At 39.8% G+C, this 17,236-nt stretch overlaps 1 protein-coding gene across 3 annotated transcripts in view; it reads right to left on the bottom strand.

Annotated features, from left to right (window-relative positions):
• stxbp6 (syntaxin binding protein 6 (amisyn)) overlaps positions 1-16,530 on the bottom strand; it is an 83,553-nt gene extending 67,023 nt beyond the window's left edge. The window contains exons 1-3 of one of the 3 annotated variants that reach the window (XM_088087465.1): positions 16,241-16,530; positions 13,783-13,914; positions 2,851-3,071 (exon numbers count right to left, since the gene is read on the bottom strand). In XM_088087465.1, coding sequence (XP_087943591.1) covers positions 2,851-3,004 — 154 coding nt within the window. In that variant the 5' untranslated portion in view covers positions 3,005-3,071; positions 13,783-13,914; positions 16,241-16,530. The remainder of the gene's footprint in view (positions 1-2,850; positions 3,072-13,782; positions 13,915-16,240) is intronic. The other 2 variants (XM_042500463.2, XM_042500465.2) reach the window with 2 other exon arrangements.
• Positions 16,531-17,236: the final 706 nt, after the last annotated feature.

Below are 17,236 nucleotides of genomic sequence, written 5' to 3'. Positions count from 1 at the left end.
AATTGCATAACATCCATATTACATGCCTCTGAAAGTTGTGATTTATTAGCAAAAGATAAAAACTGCAAATAATTTTCTTTATTTCCTGTAGAAGTCATATGAGTTAAAAAAAAAAACATGCTGTTTTTCTTGTACTCTGTCAGATCTTAGGGTAATATTACAGCATATGAAGTTGAAGCAGCAGTGATGGCCTGGTGTTTCATCCTGGCACCCTGCTTGAGAGTTGAGCGCCCGCGGGTGTCTCTACAGTACAGCTCCTAATGCTATAGCATTCCTTGAATCGTGACATACCACAGATTACATAACTGCCACTGTATGGCCCTCATCCCTCAACTATCTGCTACTGTAGCCATGAGACTGTCAGCGACCCCCTTCCCCCACCCTTATATACAAACACACAGTGCTTTCACATAGTTACACACACACACCAGCCTTGTTTCTCTGATGCGCTGGGAGGTGCAGCCTGGTTTCACACTCGTGGTTTGACTATACAGTACACGCACAGAGACACACACACACACACACACACACACTACTCAGAACAATGCCTGGCTGGCTTGAAGAAATGCCACATGACTATGTGAACCACATAACAGTGCCTGCCTTGACTACTGTGCTCCCACATGTGATACAAAACAGCAGCTTAGTCAGGAGACTGTTAGTGTAGAGCAGACTGCAAAACTTTCAACAGTCTAATGCAAGACAAACAGGCGCGATTGTGGTGATGCCATCAGTGGCCATAAACTGCATTCCATTCACATATTCAACGTATTATAATTCAAAGGATAACAGATACAAAATGTTGCACTGAATGAACAAAAGGATAAAACAGCCCAATGTCTCTGCTCATTCTAAGCAAAGATAACAGTGAATGAATGGAAGTTAGTTTTCTCAGTCCTATGTAAGAAGGACCTTGACTCCCACTTACATTACCCACAGACCAAAGCAGAAAACATACCTATTCAGCTGGGTTATATAAAAAGAAAGTGAGAATGCAGCAGCCCACAGTCCCTTTAGTCACACAATCCATCGTTAGGGCCTCTTCATCCTTTCAGCACAGTTGAATTGTAGCAAACTTATCTTGCTCAGATCAGACAACACAGAGATCTGAGGTATAAATCCTCCACTGATAGCAATTTTAAAACAGTTTAAATTGGCTACCCTTTGACGCTTCACAGAGGATTTAAGACTGACCCTGGCTCAATCTTTCTTTCTCTCTCTTCAGGTTACACTGACACACACACATACATAGAGACAATAAACTGCCCAGCATTTCCACAGCTTTGCAGTGTTAGAGAATGAGCAGTCCCACTGACACAATCTGAATTCTTTTGTGCAATTCTGAATAAAGCTAATATACCGGGTTGATGACAGCTACCGCTTTTTGTGAATATTTATAACTTGTCAAAAATATGACCACAAACGTAACTACACCCCCGGATTGTATAGCTCCATATGTCATGAATTCTGTTTTAATTATTATTCAAAAAAATCCAATTCAATTCAATTAAGCCATGCAGCCTGAGTAGTTAGGATATCCAGTGACTTTAATAGATTTTGCAGCAGCAAAGCTCAACCGGGACACAGAGGTGAAGGCTGCCGCCCGGGACGTGATGAGACGAGCAGAACAACAAGTGAATATCAAGCAACACTCATTTCTACATCAAAGGAGAAATGACTCATCATAAACCCCTCAGAAAACAATGTCCACTTTCAGAAACCTGTGTGTAATTGTGTCAAATAGCTTTTATGCGTTTATGCCTACGAGTGTAAACACAGAAACTAGACTACTGGAAGACAACCTTGAATTTGAATCTCGACAGAGAGTCTGTACTGGCCTTTGTGCTGTACTGATGTACTCTGAATTCATCCAAGTAAACGTTAAGCAACTTTGAACTTTTAGTGATGAGATCTGCTGCTGCCAAAGCAGAGTTAAATACACATTTAAATGGTGGGATTAAGAAATATCATTGATCTTCTTAAGCAGTTCTGCTGGCACTGAAATTAATATGCTCCAGCCATTCTCCTTGTGAATAATATCCGTAGCTAATTCAATTAACAAGCAATATCTCAGCTAACATTCAAATGAGAAAAAAGCAAAATAATTAAAACCTCAATTTCTGCTGAAACAATTATTCCCTTTTGGGGTGAATCTAATCTATTTAAATAGGATTGACCTAAAGCCCAGCAGTAAATTGATTTAGCATGTCATTCTACTGGCAGAGGAAACGCAAACATGCTCATCAGTGTGAACATTAGCAGGAGAATTGAGGGAGACATGCTACAATGTGACTTTGGGTTGCAACAGCACAATCAACACTCACATATAGATAAAAAAAAGGCCTTTTGAAGAGAAGAGAAGAGAAGAGAAGAGAAGAGAAGAGAAGAGAAGAGAAGAGAAGAGAAGAGAAGAGAAGAGAAGAGAAGAGAAGAGAAGAGAAGAAAAGAAAAGAGAAGAGAAGAAAAGAGAAGAGAAGAGAAGAGAAGAGAAGAGAAGAGAAGAGAAGAGAAGAGAAGAGAAGAGAAGAGAAGAGAAGAGAAGAGAAGAGAAGAGAAGAGAAGAGAAGAGAAGAGAAGAGAAGAGAAGAGAAGAGAAGAGAAGAGAAGAGAAGAGAAGAGAAGAGAAGAGAAGAGAAGAGAAGAGAAGAGAAGAGAAGAGAAGAGAAGAGAAGAGAAGAGAAGAGAAGAGAAGAGAAGAGAAGAGAAGAGAAGAGAAGAGAAGAGAAGAGAAGAGAAGAGAAGAGAAGAGAAGAGAAGAGAAGAGAAGAGAAGAGAAGAGAAGAGAAGAGAAAAGAGAAGAGAGAAGAAGAGAAGAGAAGAGAAGAGAAGAGATTTTCTTTTTCCTCTGACCTGAGACACAGATGAAGGTCATGTAGTCTCCCTGACCACCAGTGGCCAGGAAGGGGATCTTCTTCTTGGTCCTCCGCTTCACCTGCACAGCAGCAAGCATCTTCTCATCGTGGGGTATGAAGACCTCCTTGTTGATGGCTGACTTGGCACTCATCTCTGAAGTGGGCAGGAGTGAAACAGCTGGCAAACAGTTAAAGGGGAGAGGACGAGATCCTCTCTTGCTGAAAAAGAAGAGAAGAGCAAATTATATTTCCAGAAATGATGACACAGAAGTACACATAGTACACAAAAGTCTCAGTTTCTCACTTTCCAAAAATCTCTGACATTATGAAATGCCTCTACTGGTACCTGAACATCCAGATAGTGTGGGTTCCATTTGTTCATGTTTTGGGATATACAACTCTTTCATCCCATGAAATAGTCCCTATAAATACTGTTGACATCTTGTTCTGTGGATTAGCAAAAATAGAAGGGACACCAACTCTTGATGTATTTTAACACTGGCTGTGTATACATAATATTTCAATGGTGTGAGCTGCCCAAAAAAGTTTTGTTCACTAATGTTGGATTGGTGTGGAGACAGAAGTCTAAAGAAACCGAAAACAAGAGCAAATAAAAAGCAAAATAATCTGCATGAACAGAGAGAACTACAGCAGTGGCGAAATCTACAGCCTCCGATTTAAAATGTGCACATCAGACCGTGATGTTTATGAGGGAGACATCAGATAACTGAAGTTTATTAATTCTGTGAGTCACAGCCGTTCATCCAACATTAAAAAATTTTATTTCATTTTCAGTCTTGAAATGCTTCACAGTTCAAAGTGTCAATCATCGACAATAAATAGATAATCAACTAATAAAAAAGATCTATGTTGAATTTCAGTGAAATAAAGGTAAGCATGATAGCATCAACAAACTCATTTTTGTTTATATTCCCTGCATAAATCACATTCATTCAGCTTTGATTCACTCCAAACTGTCCCCTCGTTTATCCACGCCCCACCTGCAGTGGCTCTTTGCCCCCCAGGAGAGCCAGCTCCAGTCTGAGAACTACTGTTTAAGCTACAACTTGTAATGCAGTAGACTAATACCTGGAATGGCACTAATTGCGGAAAACATCATATAAACTGTTTCACCAAACTTTTTTTTTTTATATATAATTTCTATCATTGTCACTGTGATTGGCAGAGCTGTTACTGAGCAGTGAGATCAGTCATGCGACTGGCCATCACCACACCCTCTGATCTATTTTCCAATACGGCGAGCCCTTTTGTACTTTGTGCTGCTGCACAAACATGAAGCAAAACAGCAGGGGTGCTCGGAGACGCCCACACAGTCTGTGCGGCCAAGGCCTAACACTTTGCACTTGCATATTTAAAATAAGGCCCAAAGCATGTGTACTTGCGACCAGTTGTCACAGTTTGTGCCTCTGAATAGTGAGCAGTTAAAGGCCTGATGATAAAACTATACAGCATTTTGAAACATTGCAGAAAGTCTGAAAAATAAAATGGTTTTTTTTTTCTTGTTTCTTCATCAACCCTTGAATAAAGATAATCGCAGTGAGGCTCAAGTGACATGAGTGAACAGGAGAAGTCATTCTGCTGAAAAACAGTTAAAACTTTTAAAGCTTATGTCTTCTGCGTGTGCTCACATCCTCAGCCTCGGGCGAATCACTCCCCTCGGCCTCCAAAAGTACACACACAACCAATCTAAATTTATACACTCTCCACTGCTCACTGTGTAAAGCACGTTAGAGTAATGACAGAGGGAGTTAAAGGGTTCCAAAACAGAGAGCGGTTGCGTCTCTTCGTGTTGTAGTCTCCACGCTCCATCTCTTTAAATGCTTTGCCAATGTTCTTCTTGGAAGCACCACCACTCACAGAGAAGAAATAACTCGAGCTGAAGCTGTTATAAGTCCTGGTAAGTCTCACAGATACAGAACAGCAATCATGTTTCTATTATTACGAGCAAATGTCTACCAGGGAATGTATTTCTTGGTGAATGTGAATACAGTGCCAGAGACACAGCAGTGTGCCTGATGGTGTCAGGGAAAACTGTTTTGTTGGCCTAACTGTGCTTAAATGCAGGATATAGTCATTAAGAAGTAGGTTAATTAGGTCCAAAAGCTCTCATGAGGCCTATAGAGCTTAATCATTTTCTCAGCCACACATATTCACCTGAGACACACAAGGACTCACATCCTGGTACCGCACAGGCCACCCGGAGGAACCGATCTATCTGTCAGTCCAAACCAGTCGATGAATTACTCTACTGCACGGCAAAGCAAGCCAAAGTGCAAAAAAATGCCCTCATCAAACTGGCTTGCTAATAAATAACAGAAAACAAACACTACGTTGTTTAACGGAGCAGCAAGCTCTAAAACGAAAGCTCAGCAGCCGAGGAGAAGCAAGTGCAGTCAAAGTTTCACTCACTGATTCTAATGAAAGCAAAACCAGCAGGGGTACAAGGTCCAAGGCCAGAAGGAACACTTCAACAGCGCTGGAACATTAAAACTTTGGACACAACAAAGTCTAGAATATAATGCAATCTAGCCCAGTAGTAAGTATTACTTCCATGAAGCTATTGCTGTTATTTTTTTTGTTGTGTGTAGGTGCGTTTACCTACATGGACCCTAATATTCCACTAATAAAAAATGCCTCATGTCACCTCCACAATCAGAAGAGACTGGTCCGATGAGCCCCATTCAGAAGGAATTCTCAATCGGGTTAAGAGGGCTGGTGTAAACATTTATGAAATCTGTTCAATAGGAGAAAATTAGCGCATAAAAAACAATTGTTTAAGCGGCAACCTCTGGGACTAAAAAATTAAAACAAAGTGCCTAAAACTGCGTTCATCAAATGGTCACTTGAAGTCAGCTGGCTTCAGAAGATAGCAAATCTCCATAGACCCACATGTTCAAATGCCCAACTTTACAGCAGAAATAAACATGTCTACAGCCTGCAACAAAAAAATGTTGGTCTCTATAGCTACATGTTATTTCTGTACAGGGTTACATGTATATACTCACTAGTTTACATTTTATTAAGGCTTTAAGTTGCGCACAATTAAAGGCAGGCTGCTTTGAGTGACGGACTGTCTGCCGATAGCGTTCTCAGCTTATTAGTCAGATCCATCACTCGCTCCTCCACAGTGCCAGCTTCTCGCCCAAATATGGTCATTTCTGGCTCCTAAAAACCAACATGGCGATGCCTGAAAAGTCAAACTCGAGGCCCTGAAAACAGAAGTCAACAAACCAATGGGAGACATCACAGTAACTACGTCCATTATTTTATACAGCTTATGGTCGTTAACAGTAACAGTAATCTGCATATGAGACGTCTGGGGAACAACGGTAAATTTTAACATCTACCGATAGTCATGTGAGGTGTTAAGGGAAACTGTCATTTGTAGCCATAGAAAATAACCTGTGATACACTTATGTTACTTACTACTGAATTATATTGTAAGGCAGAACCACTTCTTCTTCTTTTATACTTTATGTATTGAAAGAATTTAATTTTCTCAGTGAAGTTGTAAAAACCTTCTTCTGTTACATTTAAGATTAGACGCCTCACAGTTGGCAAAACCACTTAACACGAGTCTAAAAAGTTATATTCTGATTCGGCATGTTAGCACACATCTTATCAGATCACTTTAACATCCATGTAAATAGTTCAGTTTAAATCTCTAATCAGAAAGCATGTCACAATGGTTTCATACTGAATTGCATTGCAGGCAAAGGTAATGTGTTAACAAAAAGACTTCAATTATCACTTCTCTGACACCATAAAAAATGTACATAATCGGTTTCACAAGGACACTGTATAATACTGCATTATGTTGAACAAAATATTGAAGGAACATCTCCTACAAAACGTCAGATAAACATGAAAAGCTAACTGCATTAGTTCTACATTTACAAACTTCATTTTGTGCACTTGCTTCTGTTTTAGGCAGTTTACGGTATAATTAAATATCCTCTCTTCCTATCCATCTCCCTTCCTCTCTGCTCTTTCGGTGCTGCAAGACTTCACAGTAAACAAAAACTTGGGCCAAGATTTTGGGGAGAGTAATTAGAGAGGTTAATAAATTAGCCTTCGGAATTGAAAGGATGTCCAACATAAAAACTATTGAGCTGGGAATTTGACCTAAAGTTTGCCTTTAAAAATGTGACACCCTTGAAAACAAGCACAGAGTTGTTTTGTAACACAAACTTCTTTCAAATCCAGGAAAATTCTTTCAATAAGACCCCTTTAAGTGAACCGGGCATCATATAAAAACTGCAAAACTGTGCTTTGAGCTGTGGGCGTATGTCATACTGAACTCTGATAAAGATGGCAAGACCTGTGCTGTGCTAGTCCGACCTCGAAGTGCACAAACAGTACAGCAATAAAAAGGCTTGGACATCATGTTCTCGGAAAACAACATTTTCTGAGGTCAGCTCTGAATCTTTCCAGCATCCAAAAAAGATGACAGTTTAAACTTGCATGCGTCAGACTTCGCAATTGTCTTCAATTTGAAGACAACTGAGACTTTTTTTCTGATTAAGATATTAGATTATCTTATTGAGAGGCAAAACTGCTGCACAATTTTGAGATATCATGCATAAAACATCCTACATTTGCATATACTTTACACATCTGTATTCATACTCATTTACATATGAACAGTAAATGCCCTATATGAGCTCAACCATTCCCCTTAGTTTCGATCCTTTAATACCTCCTTTCCTTTTCAGTTACTGAATGACACAAAGACAAAAACAAAAACCGTAAACCAAGGTTAATTGTTGAAAAGCCCCTCATCTTGTTGCTCCCTAGAACAAATCAGCCCAGCGGAGTTCCTCTCGCTAGAAGCCCTAATCCGTAACATTTCTCCCTCTTTTCCTAGCTCTTCTAGTGAAGAAGGAAGGCTGCCCACATCTCCCTGCAAGCTGTAACCAGGCAAAGGGGAGCGCGTATCCCCCCCTCAGGTGGCCTGCTGAAGCATGACGGCAAGGAGGGGATAAGGGGATGGGGGATGCAAGGAAGAAAACAAGAAGGAGGACAAGGAGGAGGCAGACAGGAGCCTCCAGGCAGTGAAATGTAGCCAGCTACAATACATAGCTTATGGTTTGACTTTGAGCAGTCTTATGCAATGCTCTAAGTGCAGGACTTGAGGAGCTGCTGTGGCAGTGTAAACGACGTACATATATTTTGCGGCTGTTCATCGTTCCATTTCGAGGTGAAAACACTTTATTAACTGTGGCTGTGTATTGCCAAGCAGTCAAAAGGAGCACTGTTCCCTTGCCCCCTCTTGCACGGTGTGTTAATGTGAAATCTGTTCAGTCAGTGCTCCCGGCTCTCCAAGGAACTCACTGGAGTGGGGTCTTTGAGTTAGCGGCACAGGCATTTCTTTAAGCATCAACACAGTCCTGCTCTCCAGCTTGTGCTCACAGGCCCCTTGGAGCCTGCCACTGTAGCAGAAGCTGCAGCAGCAAAGGGAAGGGGCCAAAAAGGCAGGTGGATGGCTCAGGCCTCATTACACTGAACTGAAGGTGTGTTTTTAATTTCCTTTGAGGAGGCACAAACACTCTAAGTCAAACTTTCACTTGGCACAGGCTAAAAAATCCATCTAGGGAAGAAGTATATTTACTCTATTGCTCTTGTAATTAAAATTCTGGCAGCTGGCATGAGAAGTATTTAGAATCAATCATATATACACACGCACACACACACATATATACGTATATACATATATTGTCACATATAGATACTAATTCTGAGAGAAAAACTGGAACAGCAGTATAAAAAGTGACACCAAAAACTGGCTGCAGCACCTAAAGTTGAATATTTTTCAACTCTGTGTGACGAGAAACAAACAGCAAATGAGGAGTGCTCAGTGTGCAGAATACATGCTCAGCACCTCCTCATGTTGCTGGCCTTTATAGCAGAATGTAAATGTGCTGCAATCCAATCAAAATCAAAAGAAAAAACATGAACAAAGCCAAACATTTGAGTCCTATGACAACAGCCAAGTTTTGGTTTTTGTCATAGGATAAGGCCAGGAGTTCGGCATTCCAAGATATATGTGTGCGCATGCATCAAAAAGAATGATAAACATGGGAAAACACATTTTTGAGCCATATCTTTACCCACAAACCACCACTGAACGGGAATTAGAAAATCTCCTTAACTTTGTATATCTAAGATTTGCCATTTAAGATTCTGACAGCTTCAACTACAGCAAAGCTCCAAAATCCCTTTTCTGTACATGGCCTGCATTGCAAAGCCCAGCTCAAACATGAACAGCTGCATCTTGGACTGATGTTAAGAAATTAGTCAATAAAAAAAGGTTAGTTTGCTTTTGAGAATTGACTATTTTTCAAACGATTTAAGGAAAATTGTAAAAAATAATCAATAATCTTCTAAAAAAAACATGCTTAACATATTCTGGAGTCCCATGTGCCATGTTTAACAGACAGCGGCAATGGTATGCTTAAATTCTGCACACTCAGCAAACACAGGTGCACTGGTGTGTCAACAACCTTTTTTTGCTTCCTGGTACAATAGCAACAAGACGAGGAATTACAGTCCATCTACCAACAGCAGAAAAACCGTTGACTGCAGACTGAACCTGAATGAGTATGATGTACAAAAGAGGTTTTTGGAACATAATATCTGGCAAGATAACCAACTCAAACAGATAATATAATCCTCCTCTAGAAGCAATTCATCCCCTGTATCTACTCCTCCCACTCACATTTAACTGACTTTGGCAACTTTCAAAGACAAAGTACTTTCTTTCATTCCACACAGTGCACTCTCAAAGACGCTTGAAAGAAATAAAACACTTTGCCTCATCTGCAGCCTCTCATGCACATCTTTCATGTCGATTCATGGCTCGCTGTACAAGGCCTTGATTTCACAGAAAAACCTCCCATCGTGTGCACATCTTCACAGATTACATCTTTAGAGAGTGATCTCACACGACAGTGTCACTTTGAATGAGCAGTATCCATCGTCGCCACAAGAACAGATGGCGAATGTTACCTCTCATAAAATGACAGAGATCACACTGTCAGTCCCGCTGTTTTTCTGGTGTCAACAGTACCATGTGATGTATTGAAATCTAATCCAAGTTAGCGCAGAATCTGGCCACAAATAACAGATGAAACTCAGCCTTGATATGCGCAGTAAAAACATTTCAGTCACAGGTCACTTATAAGTATCATATTGGATCATAAGAGCCAATAACACCAAGAATTATTATGTTGTACAACTTCACATTCCAGCTCGTGCTGAGGGAAAAGCTCTCTCTGGTGTTTCATAAGAGATGAAAGTCAGTGAATGAGTCAGTGAAAGAGAGCTCATAATTTTTGCAGTAGTTCTGCCATATACTACTCTAAATCTGCACTTTGGGTATCAACCTGCACTCTTTTTCTCTGGTAGCACTACCGTGAGATTGGGTTGTGAAACATTACATCAAATTATATTTTTCCCTGAAATAACCTTGTACTGAGAGCACAATAGAACAGCAGTTGTATTTTTGTGAATACGTACTCAAAAACAAGCTCAAGGGGAAGACAGATTATTCGAGCTGGGTAAGACTTCAAGCCTGATTTTGCTGTCCAGGTTTTGAGATCTAAAACCAAATCCCTCCATAAGAACCCACTCAATGTGCCTGCCAGTCAACAAAGCTCATTAACACAGTTCTCCTGCATCTCAGAAGTGCTGAAATCTTTAAATATGCTCAATTTCATGAAATCTACTAGAACTTTTAGTATGTAAAGGCGGTATCTGAAAACACCTAAAGTACACAGGGCTGAAGGAGTGGAGGCTACAATACTCAAAAACATCACCAGGCTCAAACTCTCCCAACAGAATGACAAGCAGTGCTGCAACTCAACCATGTTCTCCAAATCCAGCATCCAGCAATGTCTTCTTTTTTGACACTCAGGTTCTGAGCTTTTCTCTCTCCTCCTTATTTTAGCACACACAGGTGAAAAAGTCTCATTTTGTTGAATATCACCCAAATATTATATATATATATATATATATATATATATATATATATATATATATATTTATTTTTTTTTTTTTTTTTTGTCTTGTTTTGGAGACATAAATGAGACAGGATGTCTCACAACCAAACTCCGAATGAAAAGACTTGTCATGTGTAACTCCTGGCTTGAATCACAGTTTACAATGTGTGAAAACGTTGGTGAGATGAGAAATTACTGGAAAGAAGCTTGTCCAGTTAACATATTTTTTAGGTTTCTAGGTTTCAGTCAGCTGAAAAGTTTGAGCTCAGCACAGATTTCAAACTCATTTTCAAGATAATGAACGGGAAACCCATGTTTGCACTCATAATCGGCTATTCTAAGATGCTGCTACTGTAATTTGTAGTCCACTTTACTCTCAAAGGAGCATTATAGCAGTTTGTCTAAAATGCTCTCGCTGAGGGGAGCACGGAGCTTGAGGGAGGAGAGGATCAAACCATTTTTGGCTGAGGATCCTTCGCATAATTTCATCATGGGAAGGATCTTATCTGTATGTCTATTTTTTATCCTGCCTTGGTCATTTGTGTCTTTTATGCAAGGTTTCTCACACATTCATTTATGTGTGATAGCCTGCCATGATATCAGCATTTTCTACCACATTATGATTATTAGTTTTTGGAGCTGGACCATTCACAATGAGCACTGTTGAAATATATATATATAATGTCCGGTTATTCAGAGAACCACACTCTCTGAGAACAGAGCGCACTCTGGGCAAAGACAAAGCAAAATCCTCTGAATTCAGAGATGGGATGCATGATAATATCTGCGGGTCATTGGTATTGGCAGAAAAAAGCTTTAAAATAAAATATTGTCTTCGGCCTGGAATGAACATTTCTGCTGATATGTCAGGCCAATATGATGTTGCTTTCATTATTTGACTTTAATTATTCGAAATAGGTCAAATTTGCCCTGGTTTTGGCTATTGCTGAGACTGTCTTAGAGGGAGCATCGTCCAAGCCTGTTAAAAAGGGAGGAATTTTGAAGTTTTGTTTACACACAATAAACATGGCATGTTTTCTACATAAACAAAGTTGAAGGCATTTTTGTGTTTTGCCCAGTGAATATGTACATTTTGAAAAGCACTGTATTTTCTGTCTGCACTGGCCACCAGTGAGCCATCACAATAATACATCACATAATAATATGTTAATTCCACTACAGGACAGACTTGATGTTGTCTGTAATTAGGTGGGAAAAATGTGCAAATCAGCAATAGCTATCTGCCAGATAGCGAGAAAATATCAGCATATGGTATATCGGTAAAAATCCAATATATACAATATATAAACAAATACATCTCACTGTAATGTGAGTTGTATTTGTTTTTCTTTGTACAATATTTGAGGCAAACAGTGCACACTGTACACTGTGGAACAAAAGGTAAATGTACAGTAGAATAGATACTGCACATCCTGCTGATGTGCATTTCCTGTTAGCGAAGAATGGAAACCATTGATCACAAAAAAGAATAGCTCTCCATCAACGCAGCAGGTTGAATGCAACCACTCTTTTCCCTCAAAAAGGAAAGATATGTGAGGACCCATCCATTTTCCTCAGTTGCTATCAAAGGTTATACAGTGCCAGGGAGGCACGGACTAACCATGAATCAATGACTGACATGCCAGGCCCCCAAATGAGCTCATTCTTTATAGCCCAGCACCTTATGGCAATAAAACATTTGCAAAGGATTGAACAGCAGAGTGTGAATGGAAAAGCAAATACAGAGTACTTAATGATAGATGTCTCGAACACAACTGCAGGGATCATTACCACAATGACAATGGCAATGGCTTGATGCATTCACAATACACGAGTGAATGAATGAGTTTGCACAAGGATAAGCTTAAAGCAACAGCACTGTGTCAGCCAGAATAACAGATTTGGATGATATATTTAAGGAAATTATGCAAAACTTCAGAGGTAAACAAACACATATTATTGTGACTAAATTTACCACTTCTCCATTAAATGTTTTGCACAACTGATGTGCTGCTTATGACTGAAGCAAAGAGAGCGTGCGGGGAGGAAAACCACAGTCGCAGTGATTCACATTCCTCAGGGAGTCCAAATCTTAGTGTCATTTTGTCAGAAACAGTGAAAGCGTTTTTTTCCCTTCCCCTTTTCATTATATGAGCCACTAAAGAAACAAGGCCCTTTATGTCTTAGAGTCTGCCTTCAAGGATATCTCTCCTTGTTGGCAGCAGAGCAGGCTGAGCTGGTGGACACACGGAGAGGGAGCCAACTCGACAGTTTACATTATGCTGACTGTAATTGGACACTGAAGTATGAGGAAAGGTATAATCTTATCTTTGTGGCGTGCCAGAGCAAATTAAGCCCTGAACTCTTGCATAGGAAGAAGCCATATTTTAATGTAAGTGGGGTAGTTAATGCTATTGGGAGGCACATGGGGAGGATGAGGAGCCTTGCAGCTAATCTTAACCAAATGTCCCTCTAGGTCCTAACCTGTCATGGAGATACAGAGGTGGAGACATGGTAATTAGTCTGGCCAACAGGATGGAGACCGTTTCATGAGCCTAACACTGCCCGCCTATTTTAAACAGAATTCTCGTCCCCTTTTACTGCCTGTGTCGACTCTTTACGCTTCAGTTGTGATTTCCAGCTTTTCAGGCTGATGATGTAGCTGGATATAATTTGTAGCTTCTTAAAATAAGAATGGGGACAGTGATAGTGAGATACCTGGTACAGTTGCATCCCTTGTTGGCCGGTGGTGAAACGGAGAAAACATAAGCAAAACAAACTGAGCCTCAGATGTACCACATTCATAGTAAATACACCATAATCATCTTCATAACCAGTGCTGATTAATCAGTCAAGGAGTATGTGTGTGTTACATGCAGCACATACAGCGAGTGGCAGCAGTGACCCACCGTCTGGCACCAGCACAACGTGAGGACGGAGACTGACAGCCGTGTCCACAATCATGGGGATGTAAATGAGGCGGACTTGGACTCAGCAGGGACAGAGGGCCATTGTCAGAAATTGTAGCAGCAAGACAACATCTGCAGAGAGATAACCGACTTGACCAGCAGACTTGACTAAAAGCTGGCTGGCTGTTAAATAGCTGACGTGTTTAAATCTAATACCAGCCACTGGCGATTTGACCATCTGAGTTGCAGGTGACATCATCAGCCGGCCTGAGTCGAGCTCCGACTGATCAGTTCACACCGTAGCAACTTTTCTCTGCAACTTTCTAAAACAGTTTCATCTCGTTGCAAATTATTGGTCTGAACTGGACCTTACAGCTAAACCATCTCCATACTTCATTATAGCACTGTGAGTGAAGCAGTAACAATAACTTCTGAGCAAGCAATGTACATAAATTTAAAAAAAAGTTCAAAACATAACATGTTTATGACTCCACCAAACAATTTCCCTACCAACACAAGACGAATGTGACTAGTTTACAGAAATAAAAACAACCCAGAGCTTTTTCTTCACCTTAGTGCAGAATTATAATGAATTCCACCAGACCTTCCAGCACCGGCACGCGGTCAATGCAAGACCATTTAGTCATTTGTCTTCAGATATACAAACACACAAACAAAACTATTTACTCCGTCTTGGATTTGACAAAGAGCAAGCCCAAGTATTTAAAAAAAAATTTAAAAATCAAGAAAATCAGTGAAAGAAAATGTCAATGTGGTTTGCTTATCTAACAAAAACAAGTCAAACATGTTTTCACACAAGTAACATGACTTCATATTTGGTCACTGTGAAGATTTAAGCCATTTTTCTACAATTTGGGTGATATTCAAATATGTTCAAAGGATGCATTTAAGTGTAATGTCAAAAATCCACTATGTCATCCAAAAAAAAGGATGTTTTGGAGGAGTTGACATTTTGGAAATGCAAGGGTGTCACCTGCTAACATCAATTTGCTAGTTTGGGGTCCTTTGGGGGCCCTAAGCTGTTGCTCAGTTTGTATACGCCTTGGACAGCTTCTGCTTTAGCACACACAAGAACGGCACACATTTACTTCAAATCACAGCACCAAAATCACATTATCAGTGATGTTCCACTAGAGGAAAGCACCCGGTAATGATGATCCAATGATAATATTTAACCAAATTTGATTAACCCAGTAATTTCTCTAGCATCAGGGATTATTATGTTTTTAAATTAGATTTTATTCAATAAAGGATTTCAATGTGTTGTTTCCATGTCCTAGAAGAGTTCAATCAATATTTGTGAACACAGGCTACTCTCTCTCAAAGCAAGAAAACACAGTCTCAAACTTGTGATGTCATCAAGTATGAAGTCTGGAGCTGCTCTGTGGACAATGAATGGGAGCCTGAATTTGTAGACCCACAGTCTTTTGTTTGTTTGTTTGTTTGTTTGTTTGTTATAAACCTACAGTAAATGACCAATATTCTATTGCAGCGTTCTCAGTCTACATGAGAAAATGTACCAATATAGGTGACTCAGAACATGCCCTAGGTGCCTTTACACACACTAGTTTTTAGAATATTGTATTATCTGTCTTAGACAATAACAGGAATGAATTAGTTCCCCTTGAAACACTTCAGTGCATATGACTCATTGGCATCACCATAAACCACCATCATCAAATTGACCATAAGTGAAGATTGTCTGATAACGTGATTATTGTAAGCTTATGAAACAGGTGTCTCATGTTGCTTTATGAGCAAACAAAGTAATGACACAGAAGCACAGCCTGCAATCATAACGCTCAGCTATTCAAGGTGGACTACACCCATATACACTACTCAGAGCTGAGAGGAATTTCACTGGAATATCTGCACTTCCAAGTAAATTATATGTAGGAGGAAGGCAAACCTGTTGTTATCAAATATTGGTCGATTTAAGCCTTAACACACACCAAAAAAAGCATTTTAGTTCTCCTTTCAACACACCGCCATCATAGCCTCAGTTTACAAAGACAGCTGCTAAAAAGGGAGGCACGGCTCACCTCCGTGAACACCACAAACACACAAAAATGACACTCGTACACCAAATTAACCTCAATTATCCCAATTTTGTCAAAGCAAAGCAAGAACACGTCATCATTAAGTTTACTTCCAAACTGGAAATATTTACAAAACAACGCTTAATAGTTCCTAAAATTAAAAAAAAAAAAAAAAAAGAAACTAAACTGCGGTAAGTTTCATAGTATAATGCACGTGCACAAACCGTTGATGAGCCAAAGTGTTTGAAATGTTGACGCGGTATAAATGTCAATCGCTAATCAATAACGCGAAAACAACATCTCCTAAATCAATTAAACTTTTTCCAAGCGGACAACCATTTTATTTGCACATTAAATTTACCAAAACAGAAGCGCAGTGTGAAGTTAGCGTTACTTACCGATGTGTTTCAGCGGTGCTTTCCACGTGCGGTCCACAAATCCCTCGGCTAATGTCTCCAGCTGCTGTCACAGTTGAGCCACTTTCAGCAGCCTCTTCCTTGTTGTTGGCTGTCTCCTCAGACTAAACGGTAGCATTTCGTGTTTAACATCGCGTCAACTTCACTTCTGCGACAGTTGTTGGTTTGTGAAGGGCTGGAGGAGTTTGTTTTCCCTGCCTGTCGTTGCTACGTAGAGCCAGTCTGTCTGACTGCGGCTGTGTGTGTGCGCGCGCGCATGTGTGTGTGTGGATGGGAAACCAGTAGCAGGTTCCCAGACACACAAACTCCCCCGCCAATCACGTACAGTGTCACACTAGCACGTAGCAACCAGTCACATCTGCACGTTTTGGAGCGTCTTTGAGAAGTATACCCAATACCAACGCTTGTTAAGTATTATAAATGCAGGCATTGGCTGGATAAACGTTTTTGTTTTTGCAGAATATATCCCATTTATGACATGTTATAATAGCAGCCTAATCAGGGTTTTTGAGACTCAAAACACCCTGTTTTCTTTGTGGAAAAATAGCAGAAAACATTAATAAGAACACCATACATCATATCACATTTAATTAATTTGACCTATTTCATTTATGTGTTATTTCTTTTAATTTCCTTTATTCGTTTTTATTCCTTTAATTGGTTTTGTTGCTTTTGGTTTGTTTGTTTGTTTGTATTATTTTATACCTGCATCTTGCATTATTTGTCCACTTGTTTTAATTTTATCTTAACTCTATCCTAGTTTCATCTTGCTTGTGTTCTTCGAGACAGTTTGGCTTTCTGTTGTTGAACTGCCTTCTATGTATCCCATTTTTGCTTTTGCTGATATATTATTATAATTACTATTATTATTATTATTACATAGGCTGCATACAATTGTTAGTCACAATAGGCACGAGACAAGAATTTGAGTTGAAAAATTTGTACTGTAACAGTGACACTTCAATGGGACAAATCAAC

This window comes from Plectropomus leopardus, chromosome 14 (genome assembly GCF_026936395.1).
Source record: "Plectropomus leopardus strain MGB_pleo_1.0 chromosome 14, ASM2693639v1, whole genome shotgun sequence".
Lineage (NCBI taxonomy): Eukaryota > Metazoa > Chordata > Actinopteri > Perciformes > Serranidae > Plectropomus > Plectropomus leopardus.
Note: the sequence above shows the minus strand (reverse complement) of the source record. Positions and strands in the feature narration are given on the sequence as shown.